Source organism: Lissotriton vulgaris, chromosome 10 (genome assembly GCF_964263255.1).
Source record: "Lissotriton vulgaris chromosome 10, aLisVul1.2, whole genome shotgun sequence".
NCBI classification, from domain to species: Eukaryota; Metazoa; Chordata; class Amphibia; order Caudata; family Salamandridae; genus Lissotriton; species Lissotriton vulgaris.
In genome coordinates this window covers 938,976,499-938,999,526 of record NC_141698.1, presented here as the reverse complement: position 1 = coordinate 938,999,526, position 23,028 = coordinate 938,976,499, and the positions used below count along the sequence as shown (strand labels likewise).

At 45.4% G+C, this 23,028-nt stretch overlaps 1 protein-coding gene across 1 annotated transcript in view; it reads right to left on the bottom strand.

Moving 5' to 3' along the window:
• SLC25A13 (solute carrier family 25 member 13) overlaps window positions 1–23,028 on the bottom strand; it is a 785,732-nt gene that overhangs the window by 427,520 nt on the left and 335,184 nt on the right. The window contains exon 7 of the mRNA XM_086941927.1: window positions 15,203–15,341. Coding sequence (XP_086798053.1) covers window positions 15,203–15,341 — 139 coding nt within the window. The remainder of the gene's footprint in view (window positions 1–15,202; window positions 15,342–23,028) is intronic.

The following is a 23,028-nucleotide window of genomic DNA, read 5'->3' as shown; positions in this document are numbered from 1 at the left end:
GAAGGAAAAGCCAGGCAGCACTCCGTGTCTAGGATCGCACCCAGAAACTTCGCTGTTTTGGAGGGGCGCAAAATCGATTTTTCTCTGTTAAGCCGAAGGCCCGGTTGCTCGAACAGCTGTCTGCAGCTCGTGACTGCCCTGGACGCCTCTTGGAACACAGGAGCCTTTAGCAGCCAATCGTCCAGATATGGGAAGACTTCGAAAGACTGCTTTCTGAGAAAGGCTGCCACCGTAGCTAGTACCTTTGTAAAGATCCGCGGAGGGGACCGGAGACCAAAAGGCAGTACTTTGAATTGAAAATGGCTCTTTCTTACTGTAAATCGAAGGTATTGCCTGTGAGCTGGATGAATGGGCACATGGAAGTAAGCGTCTTCCAAATCTAGGGTCGCCATGTAGTCCCCTGGATTGAGAAGGCGGAGGATGTCCTGAAGAGTAACCATCCTGAAGGACAACTTGATGAGATAAGTGTTGAGCTGTCGTAGATCTAAGATCGGACGCCACTTGTCCTTAGTCTTCCGAACCAGGAATAACCTGGAATAGAACCCTTTCCCCTTTTGGGAGAGAGGTACAGGTTCTATTGCCCCCTTGGTGAAGACTTGGTGGGCCTCGAGATCAAGGAGTTTCAGATGTTTGGGTGTAAAGGCGTCTGGAGCTCTCGTTGGAGGAAGATCTTGGAATTCCAACGTGCGTCCTTTCTTGATGATGTTTAGGATCCACTGGTCTGTTATGACCATCCAGTTGTTGAGGCAATGGGCAATCCTGCCCCCCACTGGTGTTAATGAGGGCACAGGAACAGTAGAAAGAGACACCTGGCCGCTATTGTCTCTTGGTATTATCTCTCCTCTGCTGCCCTGGTCGTCCTCTCAGCGGCTGGCGAGAGAAAGAACCCCTCTGTGAATACTGGGGTTTGTATGTTTGGCCAGGTTGGGAGTTGGAAGAGTAGCGGTGCTGATTGCCGCCTCTATAGGAGGAGAATCCTCTTCCTCTTGCACCTTTAAAGGGCACCTTGCGGTATTGTAAAGTTCCTAAGGACTTGGCCGTATCCGTATCTTTCTTTATGCCCTGTAGGGCGTCATCCACATGTTTGCCAAATAACATCTCCCCATCGTATGGCAGATCTAGAATTTTATTTTGTACCTCCTGTCTGAACCACGTGGCTCTCAACCAACCCTGGCGTCTCAGAACTGCTGAGCCAGCTAGCGCTTGGAAGGCCGTAGTTGCTATATCCATAGCGCAGTCGATTACTTCAGAAGAGGCTCGCTCTCCTTCCAGTAAGATCTTTTTGACCTCGTCCTTAGATGTATCCTGAAGTTCTTCCACGAACGGGGAGAGGTCACACCACATCTGGCGATCGTATCTCCCCAGAATCGCCAAAGCATTAGCCGCCCTAACGAGGAGGCTGGCCATTGTGGAGAATCTTTTTGCAACATTGTCCAAACGCCTGCCCTCTTTATCCGGTGGCGTCGTCAGCGGCGTGGATGGGTTTTTAGATTTACTCTGTGCGGCCTGGGAAATGACCGAATCCGGTTTTGGTTGACCTAGTAGACATGCCGGGCTGCCCTCTGGCGCCTTATATTTTTTCTCCAGTCTGTGGAGCACCGGGAGGACTGTGGCCGGATTCTGCATAGCTTTTAGGCCTTCAGACCAAACATGTTCAATGATGGGGATTGAACGTACAGATTTCCGGAATGGTTCTTTGAAATCGTACAAAAAACACTCGGACTGAACTGTGGTAACCGGAAGACCAAATCTCTTGGAAGCTTGTTCCATCAAGTTGTGAAAGCCTCCGATATCTGCTGGAGGAGAGATTGCAGTATCAGGCCCTGTGACGTCTGGATCTCGAAGGTCATCCTGATTCCAGTCTACATTCTGGTCTTGGTCAGGGTCCACTTGCTGATCTACATCCAATGAGGCATTGTCATCATCTGTATCATCCCGAATGGGCACCACCTCTTGTGGATGTTCTACGGGCTCTGTGTCACGCCCTCTTGAAGGCAAAGAGTGTCCTGCCACAGGCTGTGATAACTGAGGCGGAGGTGTAGGAGGGCGTACCTGTTGAACCTCCTGAGGAGTAGGAAATCGCCTCCGATAGTCCTGTAACATTAGTTGTAGATCAGAGATGAGAGTGGATGGCATCGCCACCATCTCCTGCTGAGATTGACGTGGAGGTTTCTGGAAAGGAACCTGCATGCTTGGCATTTCCTGTTGTTCATAATAATCCTGTGGAACATATTGTTGTTGGTCCATTTCCCCTTCCTCAGAACTGATGTCCTGTATTTTTACTTGTAAGTCAGAAGGGCTATAAGCCTGGCCAAAATTGCTATAAGCTTCTTCAGAATCCTCATCCAGCAATAGGGTAGGAGGAAACCGTTGGACTTGCCGTGGAGATGTCATTTCCGGTGTTATTTGTCTCTTTCTGTGAGAAAAAACAATTTTTCCAGTCGTCGACGGAATCGTCATCGATGGTTGTATCTTCAGAGACTGTTTCGTCGACGGAGGCGCCGACGAAGAAACTGCGCTCGTCGTCGAGGACTGAGTCGTCGACGGGGAGATGGTCATCGTCGACGATGGTTGGATCGTCATCAGCAGCAAGGAGACAGGTGTCGTCGACATGGTCGTCGCCAACGTTGTCCTCGTCGAAGCGACTCTCGTCGTCATCGTCGTTGACGTGGAGAAAGTCATTTTCGTCGACGACGAACAGGCATCAGGCGTCTTAAACATCGTCGACGGCGCAGGTGCCGTCGTCGTAGCAGTCGTTGACGAGCCCGTCGACGAGGCCAATTTCACAGACAAGTCTTTCTTGATAGAAATCGTCGGCGTACCTGTGGTTTTCACCGTCCACGAAAGCTGTTTCTTGTCTGAAACGACCTCCTGAGTCGCAGTAGAAGGTTTTTTCACCCCTCTATCCTTGTCAGAGGGTGGTGAAGTCACAGGGACGATCTTCTTAGCCTTTTTTGAAGGTTGCGACTCTTCAAGCTTTCCCTGCCGCTCCTTTTCACAGTGGTGAGGAGATTTTTGGGAAGCAGGCCTATCAGACCTATCAGAGGTCCCAGGTAAGGCCTTGACATGGGGCTCATCAGATGTAGCAGGGGGAGACCTACCCCTCTTCTTCGACCTTCTTGATGACACCATCGAAGAGGAGCCCTCACTGTCAGAAGACATAAGTTCCTTGCGGTCTTTCATTTTCTGTAGCCAAGTGAGGAGACATCCCTCTCTGTCTGGAGAAGGTTCTGCAAATCTTGCAGTCCGTGGCCTTATGATCCAGATATAAGCAGTATATGCAGTCTTCATGTTTGTCCTCAACAAACAACCTCTTTTTTGAGCAAGTAGCACAGGCTCTAAAAAGTGCTTTCTTCTCTTTGTCAGACATGACGAAAAAAATAGGCACAAGTTGAAGAAAAATACTCAGAAGTGAAGAAAATTGAGCAGAGCTCAATGGAGACTCCCTTGCACAACGTGCAGTAGAAAATCTGAGGCTCTGAGGCTCTCAGGAAGGTTCTATGGGGTGAGGCTGCTCTAATGGGCTACTGCAAGAATTTGGTCTCTTTTACAAAAAGAGGTGGATAAGCTACAAAATGAGATGAGGCCTAGGCCTATTTTTTCACTTTGTGCTTACTACTAAGGTATTTTCTATTTACCGAGGCTCCCATTCCGGCGACAGGGAATGATACAAAGCATGGGAATCTATGAAAGTTCCAATACTGGGGCAACCTCACCTTCCCTTTTCTTACATGTCAGCCACCTCTAAGGTAGGCCCAAGGTACCCCTGTGGGCCAGGTGCAGTGTATATGAAAGGTAGGACATGCCCTGGTGTGTGTGGCATGTCCTGACAGCGAATTATGGCCAATTTTGTTTTTCGCAATTGCAAGGCTATCTGTTCCCCATAAAATCTTATAAAGAAAACTGGCCCGGTGAATTAGGTAGGAAAATAAAGTTTAGTATGCCTGAACTTACAATCTAAAGATGCATCTTTTAGTGAAGGTGATTTTCACATTCTGTGTTTGAAAATACCACTTTTAGAAAGTAGGTATTTTCTTGCTCAGTCAACCGCACCGCTGCACCCGAGGCCAGCGCTCCTGACTTCAACAGAGAGGAGTTCGATCTGCAATGCGTGCGACTTAGAGGGCCCCAGACTACTCCTGCACCGACCTCCGGAATCGACACCTGTGGACGCCGTGCTTTCGGAAGCTCAACGAGAGGTTGCAGACGGCCAGCATTTCTAAAAGGTACTGTTTGCGGGTCTTCCCGACAACGTAGCTGGCCCGCGACGCCCCAGTCAGCCAGAACTGTTCGAATTTGTTTGTTCATGACGCCGCGATAGCTCCAGACGGAGCTATCAACTTCAAGGAACTGTTTTTCAAGGTTATTTCGATAACTGAAGATTTCCAAGTACTGTATTGTGGATTTTTATCGCTTTTGGTCTTGTCTTAAGTATATAAAAATATTTTGGATATTTTTCTAAACTGGTGTGGTGTCCTTTTGTAGTGCTTACACTGTATTACTGTTGGTTATGTGTAAATGCTTTACACACTGCCTCTAAGATAAGCCTGACTGCATGTGCCAAGCTACCAAGGGGGCGAGCAGGGGTTATTTTGGGAATGTAACTCACTTATCCTGACTAGGGTGGTGGTTACTGGCTGGTTTTGGCACATGCCCTAGCCTACCAAAAATCCCATTTCTAACAACCCTGCTCCCCAGAAGCACAATCCAGCGCAAACTACCAAGCCAGGTCCTCCCTGGACCAGAAACATGCCTCCTTGGACCAGTTGAAATGGAATGGCGAGCAAAAAGACCTGAAGACTATTTTTATATTTTAAAAAACTGGATCCCACAAAATAAAAATGAAAGAGCTTCCCTTTCTATTTGTGAAATGGTAATAGTAGAGGCCGTCTGGGGGTACTAGATGACAGGACGTTTCAGGAGAAAATTGGGAGTATTTATCTGAAGTTTTCATTGACTAACACTCCTGACTCATTTCTATCCTAGGGAAGACTAACCACTGTAAAGCCAATAGCTTGGACATATTTTCTGCCCTCAGGGAACTGCAAGATAGGGAACTACGCCTCCCAAGTCCAATGTACCCTCAGACCACCAGTCCTCCCCACATTCTTAAGCCTTCACCAGGAATCATTTCCACATATTTCACTGCCCTATATAACACTATTATAGATGTGGATATCTTCCCTCAAATTTGGAAGTAGGCCACTGATGTCCCTCTTTTTGAAAAAACCTTTGCTAGATCCTATGGGATTGAAATATTTTAAGCCAATATCTCTGCTGGCTCTACGATCCTGGAGAGAGACTTCAATTAGAAATAATGTAGTGTAACTGACTAAAACAATCCACTGCATATGTGCAAAGCATGCTCCAGAGTTGGCCACAGTACGGTATCAGCACTAGTGGCTGTGGCAAATGAGATCAGAGGGGAGCTTGGACAGTTGGCTCTGCCTCTCGTTGCTTTTTGGACCTCTCCGAAAAAATTTGACACTGTGTATACTCCACATTGGTAGTTTACCTGAGAAGTTAGAGGTTTGGCGAGAAGATAGAGGTTTTACTGTTGGATGGATGTGACCTCTTGGTCCAGTGCCTGATGGCTGGAGGCACTAGGTGCACTCCCAGTGCCGGTTGATTCTGCAAGAAATCTGGGAGTTGTATTGGACAGATACCTATCCTTTGAGTCTTATGTCAATCAAGTCTCCGCTTCCTGTTTTGCCATTCTGCGGATCCTAAAAAAATATTATCGTTCATTCCGAACACATCATGCAAGAATGTTATCAAGGCCTTAACTGCCTCCTGCTTTGATCACTGAAATACTCCATCTTGGCCTAAAATGTGCACTGTAATTTTGACTCCAATTAGTGCAGAATGTGGCAGCTTCTGTCATCCTTAATCTTCGGAGGCTGCAGTCAATAGCCAAAGAACTAGATTAACTCCACTGGTTTCTAGCATGAAAAAGGGCCATGTTTAAAGGTGTGTGTTTGGCACACAGGCGCTCAATACCTAAGGTCCCAGTTTCACCAACTCGAGATTTCAATGGTATTTTCCTACCCATTACTTGAAATCAAATAGCAAGAGAGGTGTTGGCCCTGAGGAACAAACCCAGTAGGCGGGGAGGTAAATCGTTTTCCTAACTTTTGGCTAAGCGTTGGAACTCGCTGTCTATAGATATTAGGTTCACTGAAAGTCCTATTGCCTCCAGGAAACGTTTAAGAACATGTCTGTTTACACTCCAACCTACATTTTTTCTGCTGTCCAGTTCCTTGTTTCAGGCTTCTAGCTCCAAGATGCCTTTGGGCAGTAAAGCTCATTCTAAGTTTCATGAGTTTAGAGAGAACATCTCATCCTTGACATCATTGATGAAATCTCCAAAGAGTCAAATAATGTATCTTTTCCAAAACTGTTTGCCTTGTTTCTGAAAATGAACAAACAACACAATGATTAAAGGAATACATGGAGGATCTCCCAGATCCTCCAGCACCGGCAAACGCCGACCTCTCAACCCTATCAGGGCAGATGGCAGGCACTGTCGGACACGGACATTACTCCCGCGCAATGGCGTAGGCTATGGCAGGATATCCCCAAAGTGTACCGTAGCATCCCGCAGCGGGAAAATGCCTATAAGCTTATGACCCAATGGTATTATACCCCCCAGGGTCGGTCTACATAAGATGTTTCCTGCATCCTCTCCCCTGTGTTGGCGGTGCCGTTCTGCGACGGGGGATCTCATTCATATCTGGTGGACATGCCCATCGCTAACTCTATTCTGGAAGGAGGTCCTGAGCCACATCAAGGGGGTGTTGGGGTTTCCTTTGCCTGAGGCCACAAGTACAATCTTGCTGGGTGTTAAGCCTGCTACCCTGAAGGCCCTAACCAGGAGCGATTGGATCTAGGCGCTCCAAATGCTGGGAGTAGCCAAACAGCTTATAGCCCTACAATGGAAAAATCCCGAATCTCCTCCAATCGCGGCCTGGTTTGTGCGCCTGTGGCATGTTGTCACAATGGGGCTTTTCGCAGCCCGGCTGCAGGCTCGTGGTACCCGCTTCAAAGCTGTCTGGCAACCCCTAGTCAAATACCTCTGCGCGGTTGAAGGTGCGCGCCAGGTGCGCACCAAACTTAGGACGCTGCGCCTGTTTGAAGCCGCTATTCTCCTCCCTGACCCGAGCAGATTGCTTCCATAACTGCCCCCTTGCAACACGCCCCAATGTTGCTGACACCGGGCTAGACTCTAGGCCCTCCTTCCCCTGCACACGCCGATCTTCCATGCGCTTTCCTGCCCTTCCACCTCTCTCTCGCTCCTTTCTCTTCACCTGCTCTCTGCTCTTCTGTCTCTGCCACTTTCTGGGCCCTTGGCCTTACCGAGTTGACTGTTGAACCTGGGCCTGTTGCCCATTTGTCCGACAGGTAGGCCTTCTGGGCCTTGCCATTCCACAGGCCAAACTGACACCACATTTTGCAATATGAACGCGGCCGGCCCCTCAGGGGTTGTAGGCGCAACTCTGTGTATGATCTAACTTTCCCCTTGTATACGTTGCCATCTGACGTACTATATATTCATGCGGCCGGTCCTTGATTGTCATATAGATGCTGCTTTTCTATATACTGTGTTAAGTTAGCATGAGTTTATTAAGTGTTTAAACAACATATTTTCCTTTGGCTTCAGTTTGCACACGACACATAATTGTTATTGTAGCTTTCAACCTAGACGAAAGATGTGATTTATTTGAGAATAATATGTTATTGCTCTGATATCAGTCGTGCTTGGTACACTGTCTGAACAGTGAGTGCTGAACCCTCTAAGCATAACCTAACACAAGGTTGCTGGGAGCTCTGATCCTCGCACCACTAGACATAACACAAATACAGTTGCTGCCAACATTGGGCTCTAAGCAGGTTTAAGATAGAGTTACTGAGAATGCAAAAAGACACTTGATGATGCTTCGCATGCAGAGAGCCGGTAGCACATGATGTGATCCTCTCCTTCTGACATTTAGAGGTATGGGCCCGCCTTGCTAAAACCCAAATGAGACCTTCTTAGATATAATATAGTATGCTAAATAGGGAGCGCGAAAAATAGGTGATACAAATTTCTATTGATTTTTGCATTATAATATGCTATCGCCGTTTGCTTATTATGGATTAGTGACTATGCTGATAACTCTGATTTTTATAATATGTCTTCTTGTATTATATAAGATACTGCGTTTGAGAACCTTGCATTGAATAATAAATATTTCAAAATTCCACGTGTCCTCTTTTACTCTACGTTCTGGTTTGAAATGATTATAGAGCGAAAGAGTGTTCATGTGTTCCACGATACCTGAGGTAACCTAAGTTCATGTTCTGGTTTGTCTAAGTCATTGGTAGTTTGTTATGACCAATGAGACACTGTAGCTAGCTCGGTAAGGGGATTTTGGATACCGAGGTGAGTTTTGGGTCACCCTAATTCACTGAGGTTCCTGATCTCTATGCACAGTTCTGTAAGAGAACGGAATCCCTGCTACATGATAGGGTTGTAGGCTTATCGCTGTGTATATCATGACCCTGTGGAGCGTGTTCTTTGATGGAAAATAAAAAAGATTTGAAACAAAAAAAAAAGGAATACATGGAATAATCTCGGCCATGGCAATTGCTCAAAGGCAATCGTTTTGCCATCAATTGTTCTACTACAGAGAGACCAGTCTGATGCAAATTAGCCTTAGTTCTGCTCCAAAAGTAACAGTACAGGCTGCACTGCCAGAGCAGGTTCCTTCGGAAAGGGAAGACAAGGAATTCCACACCGGTTTCCACCTACTTAGGACTCATTAGTGAAGTATAGTTCGAGTCCGGTGGCACAGCGAGCACAGAATGCAAGTCTGGGCACAACTGTCACACCTAGGCCATTAAGTCATCCTGCCATCTTAGATAATATTAACAGTTAAAGAGGGCTTAGAGGGGATATTGAGAGCCTCACTTCAAATAATGGAGTGGCAAAGTGCTGATATAAATCGTCTGCTTGTAAAGTCTCTTTCAGTTCACTCTTAAGTGGCTAGAGCTACCGACCTAGGAACTTGGGGAACCAGGTTTGAATTAGGGGTGGGCGTAATTTGCGTAATCGCGTTACGCAAATCTCCGCGAAACGGTAAAAAATCTCTGCGAACACGCAGAAATACCGTCAACACGTGGAATTGCTTGTTCGCGATGCTTTATTCCTGTTCGCAATTGCGGTTTGCGTGCTCGGGGGGAAATATCTCGCAAACACGCATTTTGAGAACGTGAACAAGCCAAAAATTTCACGAAGTTGCAGACAGAATTTCGGGCAATTTTGCGTTCTCCGCGGAACGCAAAATTACCCAAATTCCGCGAGCGGAACGGAATTTACAGCCCAGGCCTAGTTTGAATCCCAACCTCGGCTTAATAGCCGGTGATTCTGGGCCAATCTTTTAATTTCCTGTGTGCCAAATATGGAAAAACAAAAGGGAAAGATATTCGGTTTCTTTTCGAAAGCAATGTAAAGCCCTATAGCCTGGATTGCACTATAAAAAAACAACAACAAACGTGCTTAAAGCCTCAGCCTGTGGATTGTAATATTAGCACTATAGTACTTTTGCTAAAGGCTATGCAAGTTGTTAATTACCCTCTCTCTCGTGTTGTCTACACTGAGCCCTGGAGAAACCTTTTAGCATTGTCCTGGGCGAAAGCTTTTAACATCCATACTAGACCTCTGCTCTGTTATATTAATGGCTATGAGAACAACTAGATGTTGAAGTGGAGTAGAGCTGTTTCAGGGAGGTTACTGGTGATGGGATATATGATGTCATTATAACTTCCCTCCAAATAAAGTTCCTCACAAAAATCTATTCTAGCCTCTTTAACAAAGATCAAGGAAAGTGTCTGTTCGACCTCTTGGCCACTATGTACACCACAAGAAGGTGGCTGTCCTCTGGCATAATCTACCTTCTCAGTGTGGTGAACGGTAGCTACATCCTCTACCAGGTAGAGGAATAATCTTGCAAATCAGGTGTGGTATATACTCTTTCTTAATTAGATAGTAACTATTGACAGAAATTGTTTTTAAGCATCTGTTATTTTGTGAATGAGTAAACACAAAGAACTTCCCTTAAAGAGCAAACTACTTACCTTCTTTATTGCTCTTTCTGGTGGATACTCTGTCTAACCGCAGATTCCTCAATTTGATTATATCCTCAGATGGCAGGCTAAATCAGAAAAATTAAATGTGCCAGCAGGTGGCACTGTGCGATGCCACATCAATACCATTCCACTCCGGAAGGGACAAAGTGAGATGCCCAAAAGTGCCCTCTAGGCACATTGACGTCAGTTTCTTTCACTAATCCATCCACACCCTCACTCAGAGCCCCCTAACCAACTGCAAAAACCTATGGGCATTGCTCTTTTGGATCATTGTAGACTGAAGAGATCATACCACTGATCGAGAGGCAGGAGTGCAGTGAGAAAGTTGTGGTTAGCTATAGTATCTACCAGAAGTGTGTTACCCAAGGTAAATGACTAGCTTTTCTAATGCATACTTCTAACTGCAGCTGTCTTACCTTGTCACTAAATACTAAAGTAGTACCTCCCAAGGTGGTGGGTCTATGTATTGGTAAAAACAAAATGCCCATCTCAACAGACCTGACTGTTGAGTGTTTCGTGAACACGTGCACAATTGCCCGCGTAGCTGCCCTACAAATATCCAGGACAGGTACTCTTCATGCCAACACAGTAGTAGCGGCTTTGGCACTGGTGGAGTGAGCCTGCAGACCTTCTGGAGGCTACTTCTTAGACAATGCATAGCGCACGGCTTGAAGACTAGTACCTTGGGGGCATAGCGGGAGACGTGCCCAGCGGCTGGAGATACGTCCGGTCTCTAGTTGATGCAGGGGCAGCATTTAGAGAGCACCCACTCTGCTTTTGGAAAAAGGGGCTGTTGTGGTCTCCCCTTCGCAAAACTGGGCCTAGGTCCCTGGCTGCACTTGTTGTTCCGGCGCCATTGTGGCCCCCACAAATTGGCTGCCATTACTTTTTGGCACACCCTGTTGCCGCGCTAAACCCCACTGGTAGAGTTTTAATGCGCGATGGTCTGTAAAGATTCCAAGCAACGGATCTTACAATTTGCAAAATCCAGTGGCGCACAAGGGAGCTCTGACATAATATGGCGGAGGGTGGCCAGAAGTCTGCCCAAGTGGGGCCTTCATCGACCAGTCCTGATTCCCTGATGGTAGAGCTACGAGCACGCTTCAAGGCGCTAGATGGACGCTTTGATACCCTTGAAAAGTGGCCAGACACTATGGGCGCCAGATTAGATGGCCATGACAGCTGCTTAGATGTCGCGGAAGGGAGAGTTTCCGTTTTGGAGGATGGAGCTGCACAATCCCTCAAGCGGCTGGATTGGGTAGAGAAGATTTTGAAATCAGTTGCCATGAAAATTGAAGACTTAGAGGCCAGGAGTAAACGCAACAATATATGCATTTAGAGGGTTGCTGAGTCAACAAATACTGGTCGCATGGACACCTTTGTCGAAACCCTGCTTGTGGCCTTCTTTGGTCGGGATGCTTTTACTTCCACCTTCCTTGTGGAGAGAGCGCACCGTACGCTTGGGCCTAAACCAATTCCTGGTGCTCCACCAGGTCCTATACTTGCTCGCCACCTGAACTACCATGACAGAGACACTGCGCTCCGCTTGGCCCGTGAGGCTGGCACATTAACTTGGCAAGGATCAACAATCACTTTATTCCCAGACTTTCCTCTCATGGTCCAGGAGGCGCAGAGGAAGTGCACTGGGTAAGGCCACTCTCGGAAATCTGTGACTCCGGTAGGGAATGATATACCCGGCACTTATGAGAGTAGATGTTGCTGGCAGAACCAGACTATTCGACTCGCCCACGGACGTGCAAGAATTCTGCCTTACTTATAAAGGTTCTGTTAACGCAAGGTCCGGTACTGCTGCAGAGGCCTCTCCTCCACACAGTGGCTCGGTGGCCAGTGTTGAACTTTTTTCTACTGAATAATCTGCAACTATGTTGGGGGTAGCAGGGTTGGGTGGGAGTGGTGGGGGGGGTTTGTGCACTGGGGTAGTTTAATTTTGCACTAATCTACAGTCTCTCAACGTCTCTGTTTTATTGCTCTATTGTCTGCAAATACAATTTGGCTCTCACCTTAGTCTATGGTGGTAAGGGATCAGATGTCCTACATCTCTAATGCAACATTGCTTACGTGGAATGTCGGGGGCCTCAACACTGCAAAAAAGGTAAGGTGTTAAATTACTTATTGAGGCATCAGGTTGAGTAGCATTCCTGCAGGAGACCCATTTACTTAAGTCTATGACAACTCGTTTTGCATCCTCCTGTGGGCCCCACAGGTATTTTGCCAATTATAGTACTTCTGTGCGATGAACTGCTATTCTCATACATAAACGAATGCCCTCTGTCTCTCAGAGGTGTGCACAGATGCAGAGGGTAGATACACCATAGTAGTGGGACGGCTTTCATGTGCTCAATGTTGATAACCCTGATTTCTTTCATTCCTTACAAACCTACATCCTGCAATTAGATGCGGATTACATTGCCATGGGGGGCTAATTTATTCTATTGATCGATCTCGAACACGACAGCACCTCCACATCTCCAGATACAAAAACTTGTGCGTGCTCCGCCCTAGCGGAGCTCCGTGAGACATTTGGCCTTGTGGATGTTTGGCGTAGCTGTAGGTCCCGGGATACGTCGTATACTCATTATTCTGCCCAGCATGACACCTGGACGAGACTTGACCTCTGGCTGGTGACGTGGAACCTGGCTGCTTGGTGTAATAACACCCTACACCTCCCTAGGACTCTCTCTGATCATTACCCCGTAACCCTTTACCTTACGGTCCCTCTGCCAGAAGGCTGCGAGCAGCAATGGCGATTTCCTAGCCAGGCCTTGCCAGACCAACCTTTTCGCTCAGAACTTCATGAGGCCATTATAGAATATTTTGACATCAACAAAGGTTCTGTAAAATCCTGGGCCAACCTCTGGAAAGGCTTTCAATGTGTATGCACAAAGCTTCTGTATTTCTAAACATGCCGGGGTGTTAAGTGATCTGCAACATACGCTATCTGACATTGAGAAGAGACTGGCCGAGCTGGATCAGCTACGGCAAGCGGGTCATGATTCGTCTCAACAGGGCAGATGGTTGACACTTTTGCATGAGCTCAAGGAGGCAGCTGAGCGTGAGGCACAATTTCGTCTGAAGTACGCCATAGCGCACAGGTATGGAGAGGGAGACAGGCCGGGTCACACGCTGGTTTGATTGTTGCGGCCGTCAGGCGGTAGTTCCTACAGAGCAGGCTTGTGCTCATCACACGGGGAGATTCTAACAGGCACGCCTGATATTCAGGGCGAGTTTCTTGATTATTATGCACAACTATATACTACAAGAGTGGCCCATACCGGTGAGGACCGAGATACTTTTCAGGGACAAGTGTCCATGGTTTGGCTGGAAAAAGCCATGCAACAATTTCTCGCGGAACCATTCTCCTCAGAGTAGCTGATCAGCACTATAGACGCCATGAATGGTTTGACTGCCCCGGGTTTGGACGGATTCATGGGCTGCTTCTACAAAGCCTATAAAGATATTTTAGCTCCTCACCTCATAGAAGTGTATCATGAGGCACTTGAAAAAAAAGAACTCACCACTACCCTGCGAGAGGAGGTGATCGTTCTCCTAGCCATGCCGGGCAAGGATCGGCTTTAATGTGGTTCGTATAGGCCGCTTTCTGTCCTAAAGTTGGATAATAAAATATTGGCTAACATGATAGTGACGTGACTTGCCCTATTGTTAGATCACATCATTTCCCCGGTACAGTCAGGCTGTGTGCTTCGAAGATCTACTGCCCTAAATCTTCTCACCCTCTTTGCCACTATTAATAGAATGGACATGTCCCTCCCTGCAGTTGCTGTGTTATTAGATACTGAAAAGTCTTTAGACTCCCTCGAATGGCCTTTTTTCCTAGCAGTAATTGGGAAACTGGGGGATGCCGAACGGGTTCATCGAGCTGGTCTCTTTGTTATACACCTCTCCCAGGGCCAGACAGACTTAATGGAACCTTGTCCTCTCAGCTTAGGTTAACAAGGGGTACCTAGCAAATATTTTAAAAAATTGGCTAAACGAAAATAATATTTTTTTTCCTCAGAAAGAACATTGTCAACGCAGTCAGAGGAACTGAAGGGAACTAGTTTGTGTGCAGAGGTGTTCTTAGAGAAGGAACAGAATGCAGGCATTCACAGTTAAGGGAGACCACGGCAGAAGTGGGCTGACACATTGCTGCATACTGCAGTAGATGGAATGAAAATGTGAATTACACAATAACATACCAATAAATTAAGAGGCGTGGTTGAAGGCCCCTATGACTAAGTTTATTATAGATATCATTTTAATATAAAAAGTCTTATCAAACCCCAGACCTAAACAAATGGAACTTGCTTACAGTCCATTCACTTTATTTGGTCCGGTAATTGTATGAAAATTCCACTGGTGCAAATAGACATTCATCTGTAATCATTTCCATGTCTTCGACTTAGCTGACGTACCAGTGAACCAATGCTTGCCAGTATGGCCGGATATAACCCAATTAAACTCTGAAGTACTTTGATAGCTAGCTGCACACCATGTGTGTTCCAGATACTCACCTGATAGGACTGCTTTGCTGGTAAGGACCCCTGCAGTACTGATAACATCAGGAGGGTTTAAAGAGTTTAAACCGTAAAACCACAGTGTCAACGTACACCATTTTAAGGAAACACCACATACTTTTCATGAGCTAGTCAAATTTGAAGGAAAATGAAGCGAACATTTAGGAGTAAAGCACACTCAAGTCAAACGGTGATTATGTTGATTTTTCTTAGCTAACACCTTTGCATTCTGACAATTTTGACTGTGTACTATAAGAAAACTAAACTACAAGTTCCAGAATACACCTTGCTGTTGGCTTAAAAGTCAGGACTAGCTGAGGTGTCACGCATAACATACAGCCATCAGTGCTTAAAAACACACTTGCTTCAAAGAAAAATGCTCTCAATTTTCAAAAAACGTTATATGTGTAGGCACTATACAAGTCACAGACGTAAGGAGCCAGAAACGCAGCACGGCTCCATCTGAACCCCATATCACACAAACATTTCATAAAGCATATAAAGCATGGAAAACCACAGGAAAAGAAAGGTATGCTAACCTTTGGTAACTTCCACGTCTTTTCTGTTGCCAGCCAAAGTACTGTAGATCTTTCTAATGAGCTCCATGTTGTTAAGGAGGGAATTAAATCCATTAAAATAGGAAAAGCTGACCTGGTGGGATATGGTTCCTCCGGCCGCCTTCAGTAAAAAGAGCAGAAAACAAGGGGAGGGGGGGGGGGGGGGGGTGGTAGAGACACTTAGATGTTTTGTAGCACTAAGGATTAGGCAGAGCTTTAGAAATCTTTGAAACAACTGTGTAATTACACAAAGATTTATTCAGACACTAATGAAAATGGTCAGGGAGAAACATTATGCTTAATAATAAAGTCCATAAAAGCTTTTCATATAAAGTGACTTTGAGACTAATCATGACCAGAATGTAGGCTTATTCCCCACAAACCTAAACAAACACACATGCAGGATTACAACAAACATGACCAGTAGGAATTTTACAGAGCTTAAGTTTCAGGATAGGTTTCAGTGGAAACAGTTGAGCTGGTTCACATATGTAATTTAATGAGCAAGAAAAGGTAGTTTTCCAGACCTCTGGATGCATACCTATTTTACAACACAAACGCAGAAATGTAAGCAAAAGAGCAATCTAAACAATATGACTAGCACATGCAGCAGCTATCGGAGAATACATAGCAAAGCGTATTTCATTGCTCTCATATTCAGCCACGTATAAACAATGCAGATACAAACGCTGGACATGCAAAACCTATAACAGGATACTGCACACGATCCGTGCAGAACCAGAATAACACAAAAAGTAGTACTGGGTTGGCAGGCTCAAATGGCGTGCAAAACCATGCCTCTGAGGCACCCAGTGGCGTTGGATGAGGTTTATTTATTATTGAATCCTTTTTTCTCCCATCAGAAGCACAAAATTAGACTAGCATTTAAGTGTGTGTGTGTGTAGGTGAGTGTGTGTGTGTGTGTGTGTGTAAGTAAGCGTGTGTGTGTAAGTAAGTGTGTGTGTGTGTATGCGCACGTTTTATTTAATTTTTATCTGAGAATCACAAAGGAAGAAGATGAGACTAAGTAGCTGACAACCTAAACCACTATCACTGCACTTAACTAATGGGACAAGGCTTTACACTGTATTATTAAAAGCTCCAGCCCGGGGACACATTTACTTTGACATTTTTGTAGGCCTTCTTTCACTTACAGATAATGTCCTCCGAGTAAAACACCTCGTATCTACTTTGCCCCTAGTGGTGGAGACACCTCCCGTCACATCTGGATTGGCTCATCAGGCCTGATCCGGGAGTGTGTTCTGCAGGATCAAGTTTAGCTCTCCTACAACAACAACTGAAAAGAGAACTGGGGAAGAGGGAGGCAAAAACTACCACACGCTGGTACAAGTAAGAAGAAAGGGGGAAGAAGGCTAGGTTGGTGGGCAAAACAAAAACAAGGAGGATTAGGAATAAAAGATTATGGCAGCTTCCCTTATCCCGGACCACCTCCTTTGGTCAAATGAAAACAAAAAGAATATGGTGCACACTCATTCTTTCAAGAATCTTTATTCGGTGATTAGAAAACACCATAAAAGCACATATACATATACACAGATAAAAAAAACATTAAATATTGATCAAGATCCTTGTACATAGTTAATACAATAAAAAATACCAACATACAGGGCCATAAATTTAAAATAGAGAATCCCAAGTCTTTCATTCCTCTCCCCTCGTCATCCTTAATCGGACCGCAACCTTGATAAAATTCATAATACAACACAAGGTTAGTGGGTCAGAGGCTTTTTGCAAAAAGACTAGTGCATCCCTGGCGTGTTCCTGTTGGGCTTTTTTAAAAATATTTACAAGGAATCTACGCCTGGGCATAGAGAAATAGGGACAAAGCAAGACAAAGTGAAGGGAATCCTGCGGAGACCGATTGTCGCAGCCGCAGGGTCCCTTCTGCTCAATTGACGTGGTGAAACCTGCTGGTGAAGCCAACATAAAAGGAAGTAAATTCAATCTAAAACGACACACCAAACAGAGGGATGCGGAAAAGAAAATCAAAGAGGAGAAGTCCAATCTCCCTACTTTTGTTTTTGGGAAACAGCCTTTACAACGAGGTTTTTACCACTTTGTGACTTTACCACGCATTTTTAAGCATGCTTGTTTTTACAATGTGTATGTCTTTACAACAAATGCCTTTACCACGCATTTAAGGTAAGTTGGGAGTGTGGGGGGTCTCCCCCTACAAATGCATTGTTTTTCTGATGAATAGCATCGAATAGAAGATGGAACCCGTACTCGATGATATTCAGCCAGCTCTTGCCAAAAAGCTCTATTTACAGTTTCGATATGGGGTACTTCCACTACGTGCTTTTACAAATAACTGGGGTCGTACATCAACACAGGGATGCCCGGCATGCAATAACACACCAGAGACGGATCAGTATATATATATATATTTATATATACAACCGTGATTAAGGCCATCCTGGCTGAAACGCGTTGGTTGAGTGGTTTGTAGTGAAAATAAATACCATTTAGTATCCTGCTCTGGAGTGCAGCGTCATTTGTTGGAGAAATATATATATACTAGCAGCCCGTCCCGACGTATGAATTGCTGCTGGCCAGTAGTATATGGTTTTGTAGGATTTTGTTTTGAAAGCATTTCTTATCTGTGACAGGCCTGTGAAACGCTCCGATTCACAGTGCACTGCTGATGCTCTTAAGAGTGCGCGTTCAGTAGTGTGTGAACTTGAGTTTCCCTACTTTATTTTTCCTTGCAATATTATATAGCGCGAACTCGACAACATGGCATGAGCACAATTTACATTACAGAAGAACACATTCATTTGTGGTAGGCACAGGGAGACAAAGCGATTTGCCTGGAATCACAGGATGTTGAGCTGATGCCGAGATTCGAACGTAGCTCCCCAGCTCTAAAGTTCGCAATTCTAGAACTTGTGGCGGGAGGTGTGTCTAAAAGTGTATGTCGGTGCTGGCCATCATTGAGAGAGACCTGTGCATTTTTCAAATGGGTGGTGAAAAAATATGAGTATGTTGCTGGAGATGTGGGCCGCCGTGCCACCAATGTGCTTACCGGGGGAGGGTAAACGCCCATTATTCCGCAACTTTGTTTCCGCATACCATCACTCCACATACTTTCATCACGAAAGTACCATGACTCCGCAATGCCATTATAACGCATGGCATTACATTTTATATGCTTTTACCTCGCATACATTTACAACGAAATTCGTTGTAAATGCATGAATGGTAAAAGCATGTTTTTTTTTAATGTTTGGATAAGGTAAGTATGGGTATAGGGGTATATGTTTTGGGGTACTCAGGTATATGTTTTGGGTGTTTGGGTATTTAAAGGGTTCAGATATAGTTTTGGGTTATGGGGTACAGGGGTAGTTTTATGGTTTAGGGATAGGTATGGGTTTTGGGGTACAGGGGTATTTTTAGGGTTCAGGGCGAGGTTTGGGTTTTGGGTTATAGGGGTATTCTTATGGTTCAGGGGTAGGTTTTGGGGTACAGGGGTATTTTAAGGGTTCATGGCTAGGTTTGGGTTTTGGGGTACAGGGGTATTTTTGGGTTTCGCGGATAGGTTTGGGTTTTGGGGTACAGGGGTATTTTAGGGTTCAGGGGTAGGTTTGGGTTTAGGGGTACAGGGTTATTTTTAGGGTTCAGGGCTAGGTTTGGGTTTTGGGGTACAGAGGTATTTTAGGGTTCAGGGGTAGGTTTGGGTTTTGGGGTACAGGGTTATTTTTAGGGTTCAGGGCTAGGTTTAGGTTTTTGGGTACAGGGGTATTTTAGGGTTCAGGGGTAGGTTTGGGTTTTGGGGTACAGGGTTATTTTTAGGGTTCAGGGCTAGGTTTGGGTTTCGGGTACAGGGGTATTTTAGGGTTCAGGGATAGGTTTGGGTTTGGGGTACAGGGGTATTTTAGGGTTCAGGGGTAGGTTTGGGTTTTGGGGTACAGGGTTATTTTTAGGGTTCAGGGCTAGGTTTGGGTTTTGGGGTACAGGGGTATTTTAGGGTTCAGGGGTAGGATTGGGTTTTGGGGTACAGGGTTATTTTTAGGGTTCAGGGCTAGGTTTGGGTTTTGGGGTACAGGGGTATTTTTAGGGTTCAGGGGTAGGTTTGGGTTTTGAGGTACAGTGGTATTTATAGGGTTCAGGGCTAGGCTTTGGGGTACACGGGTATTAGGGTTTAGGGATAGGTTTGGTTGTTGGGGTACAGGGGATATTTATAGGGTTAAGATGGGTTAGTGTTTAAGGGTGTTGGGGTATTTTAAGGAGTAAGGGTGGGTTATGATAATGGGGTGCAGGGGTATTTAAAGGGAGCATGGTGGGATTAGCACACGATATGAGACATGGCATGAAGGGCGGAACGTACCACACGCCCCAGCGTTTGTCTCGCCCCCAAGCACACGCCCACAGCACAACAGACATGCCCACAAGGGACTACTTTGCTGGCACGGTTCTTTTACCTTTTAAATGTATATGGTGGGCGTCTGCATAGCCTATGTCCTTCTGGTGCAACTGCCCTTTCCAACACTGTATTGGGAGTTGTGATAGGTGCTGTGGTTCCTGAGATTACCCGCCTCAAAGGTTTGGGCTCTCTCTTTATTATATTAGTATAGATATAGATATAGATATATTTTTTTCTTTTCTGTCCGGCGTATAAGAAGGCAAGACACCAATGGTTACTGCAGCTATGTAGAAACCCCGGAACGAACCATTGCGCTCAGGCTTTTAGGATACTAAAATCCGACACTAGTATGCCTATTGCGTATTCAGTTTCTCGATGCTCATTTTCCATGCGCACGTCGAGCCATTTTAAAGTTAGGGCCTGCCTGATTTGATAATTTTATGCGATTGCTGTGCTTGGTCTCTTTTTAATACTATTCTATAATATTCTTTTCTATGATGTAAGTGTGCATTTTGTATCTATTTATTCTATTTTTAATGTCCATTTTTACAGGATTTTTATAAATAATATTGTAACGCACATGCACTTTATTATGCTACTTGTATTCTGACTAATGAAAGTCATATTGGGATATTCGAAAGAATGAATTGTATTGTATTTTTTATCTGTGCTTTTATGGCCGTAACAGCCGAAAGAATTTATGACTAACTGACTAATAAATAAACAATGTGTGGTAATGGCATCCGCTGTAAAAATCATACATGTTGGAAAAAAATATGTGGTAAAAAATGCGTATTTAAGGGTTGCAACCTATTTGCCTGCGTTGTTCCGTCGTACAACCCCGCTTTTGGGCACACTGTTGGAGAAATTGGCTGCGATCTAGCTTGTAGATGCAGAAATCCCCCTAGATGCTTTCCAAGCAGAATGGTGTACATGGCACAGCACAAAAATAACGATCCTGCCAACCGTAGATGATTCAAGATTTGTGGATCAGTGGTGAGGAGTTTTGATTTTGTTAAACCTGTTTGGGGCCATCAACAATATTGGCAACACCATTCTATTTCAAACGCTGATCAACATTGTTTTCTCAGATACCCCCCTTAATTGAATATTATCTTTTTTATTTCACAGGCCTGCCATGCTTTCCTTTTTTAGGATTGTAAATTGATCTACAGAGTCCCATACGGTTCTATTTGTTCCCCTGTATTTATTTAATCTTTGCATGCGTGTCCTGGCATTTCTGTGTAATGAGAAATGGCCTCTACCTGTATGCTGATGCCACTCTGCTCACCTTCAGACTTAACGGACCCTCTTCTAGCAATTCCATTTAATGAATTTCCAAAGAGATGTTGAAGTGTCTTTCCATTGTTCCCTGGTGGAAATGTTAATTTTCTCAAATTAGAACAGACCGAGATCTCTTTAATTTCACCTTCTCCAATTTACAGGGAACATGCACCTTGGACTCATATTATGGGTCTAACAACAGTCTCAGCCAAGGTACATAGAGGCTTGGTGTCTTTATTGACGACACGCCCACTCTGGTCATCCAGATCTCAAACGTTGTCAACAACTGTTGTGTCTGACCGCATATTCTTATTCTAATTCTGCCTTTCATTGAGGACAGTCTTCATATCTCAGTGAGCAATACTCTCAAGTATAGGCTAGACTATGCCAACTACATCCACCTGGCTCTTCCAGAAAAACATATGTGTTACCTCTAGCTGGAACAGAAAACTGAAGCCCAGATTGTCACAAAAACCTCACGTTGGTACCACATTACTCAAGCTCTGAGCTCCCACCATTAGCAGCCCATTCATTCTAGAATAAAGTTTAAGGCATTAATAATTGTCCACAAGGTGATTCAAGCGGTAGCTCAGATATATTACCCATCTAATTTCTTCCATTTCACTCTACTCATGGTCTACTTTCTTCCAACCATAATCTGTTAACTGCCCAAACTCTAGAACAATCGCCTATGGTTATAGATCTTTGTCTACAGCTGCAGCCAAGTTGAAATGGCATGCAGACAAAAACAGTCTTCCATTTCAGGAAATATGTAAAACTATGGCTTTTAAACTTTTTATAAAACCTCTTTTTTATGTCAGTTGTCCCATTCTATATGTAATACGTTATTTTAACCTATGATGTTTTTAGACAGCAGCAAACAGCTCAGTTTGTATGTGCTAATAAATACAAATAAAAATAACAAATATGATGTTCTATTGAAGGCCCCCTACTTCCCACAAAGAAGTAGAGAAAACAAGTTACTTAACTTCGGTAACACCTTATCTGGTAGAGACTATCTAGCCACAGATTCCTTACTTTGGAATTATCCCCTGGTGCCGTTCTGGAAACTTTTCGTGAGTAGTACCCCTGAGTGCCAGTACATGGGGTTGTTCGGCTCCGCCTGGTGTCGTCTGCGCTGGAAGTCATGTGCACAGTGCATAGATGGGTGCCACCCCAGGGCACTGATGTCAGTTTCTTTTCGCACCTTTCCACACCAGAAGCTCGGAGACACAAAGAACACTGACCACTAGTATGTGAAACTAGGGCCCTTAAAGAAGCAGCTCTATCCCTATCAATCCGTTTTCCCAGTGGGGAGGATGAGCTGGTCAGTAAGTAATATGCAGCTAGATAAGAATTTTTACTATATAAGGCGTCAAGTTATCAAAGGTAAAAAACCTGTTAATCAATCAATCACAGACATTTATAGAGCGCACTACTTACCCGGAGGGTCTCAAGGCGCTAGGGGGGGGGGGGGGGGGGGAGGGGGGGGGGGGGGGGAGTGCTGCTACTGCTCGAATAGCCAGGTCTTGAGCTTCTTCCTGAAGGCGAGGTGGTCTTGGGTCAGGCGCAGGTCGGTCGGGAGGGAGTTCCGGGTTTTGGAGGCCAGGTAGGAGAAGGACCTTCCTCCTGTTGTCGTTCTTCGGATGCGGGGGACGGCGGCGAGGGCGTGGCTGGCTGATCGGAGATGTCGTTTGGGAGCGTAGAAGTTGATGCGGTTGTTGAGGTAGCTCGGGCCTTGATCGTGTAGGGCTTTGTGTGCGTGGGTGAGGAGGCGGAAGGTGATTCTTTTGTTGACGGGGAGCCAATGCAGGTCTCTCAGATGTCCGGAGATGTGGCTGTGTCGTGGGATGTCGAGGATGAGTCTGGCTGAGGCGTTCTGGATCCGCTGGAGTCTCTTCTGGAGCTTGGCGGTGGTTCCGGCGTAGAGGGCGTTGCCGTAGTCCAGTCGGCTGGTGACGAGGGCCTGGGTGACCGTCTTCCTGGTCTCGGTGGGGATCCACCGGAAGATCTTCCGTAGCATGCGCAGGATGTTGAAGCATGACGAGGACTGGGGACTGATAGGTCCTTCTAAGTACATAACATAACGTGCATTTTTAGAAGCATACGTTCATCCGTAGGCATCTTGGTGCAGAATAAC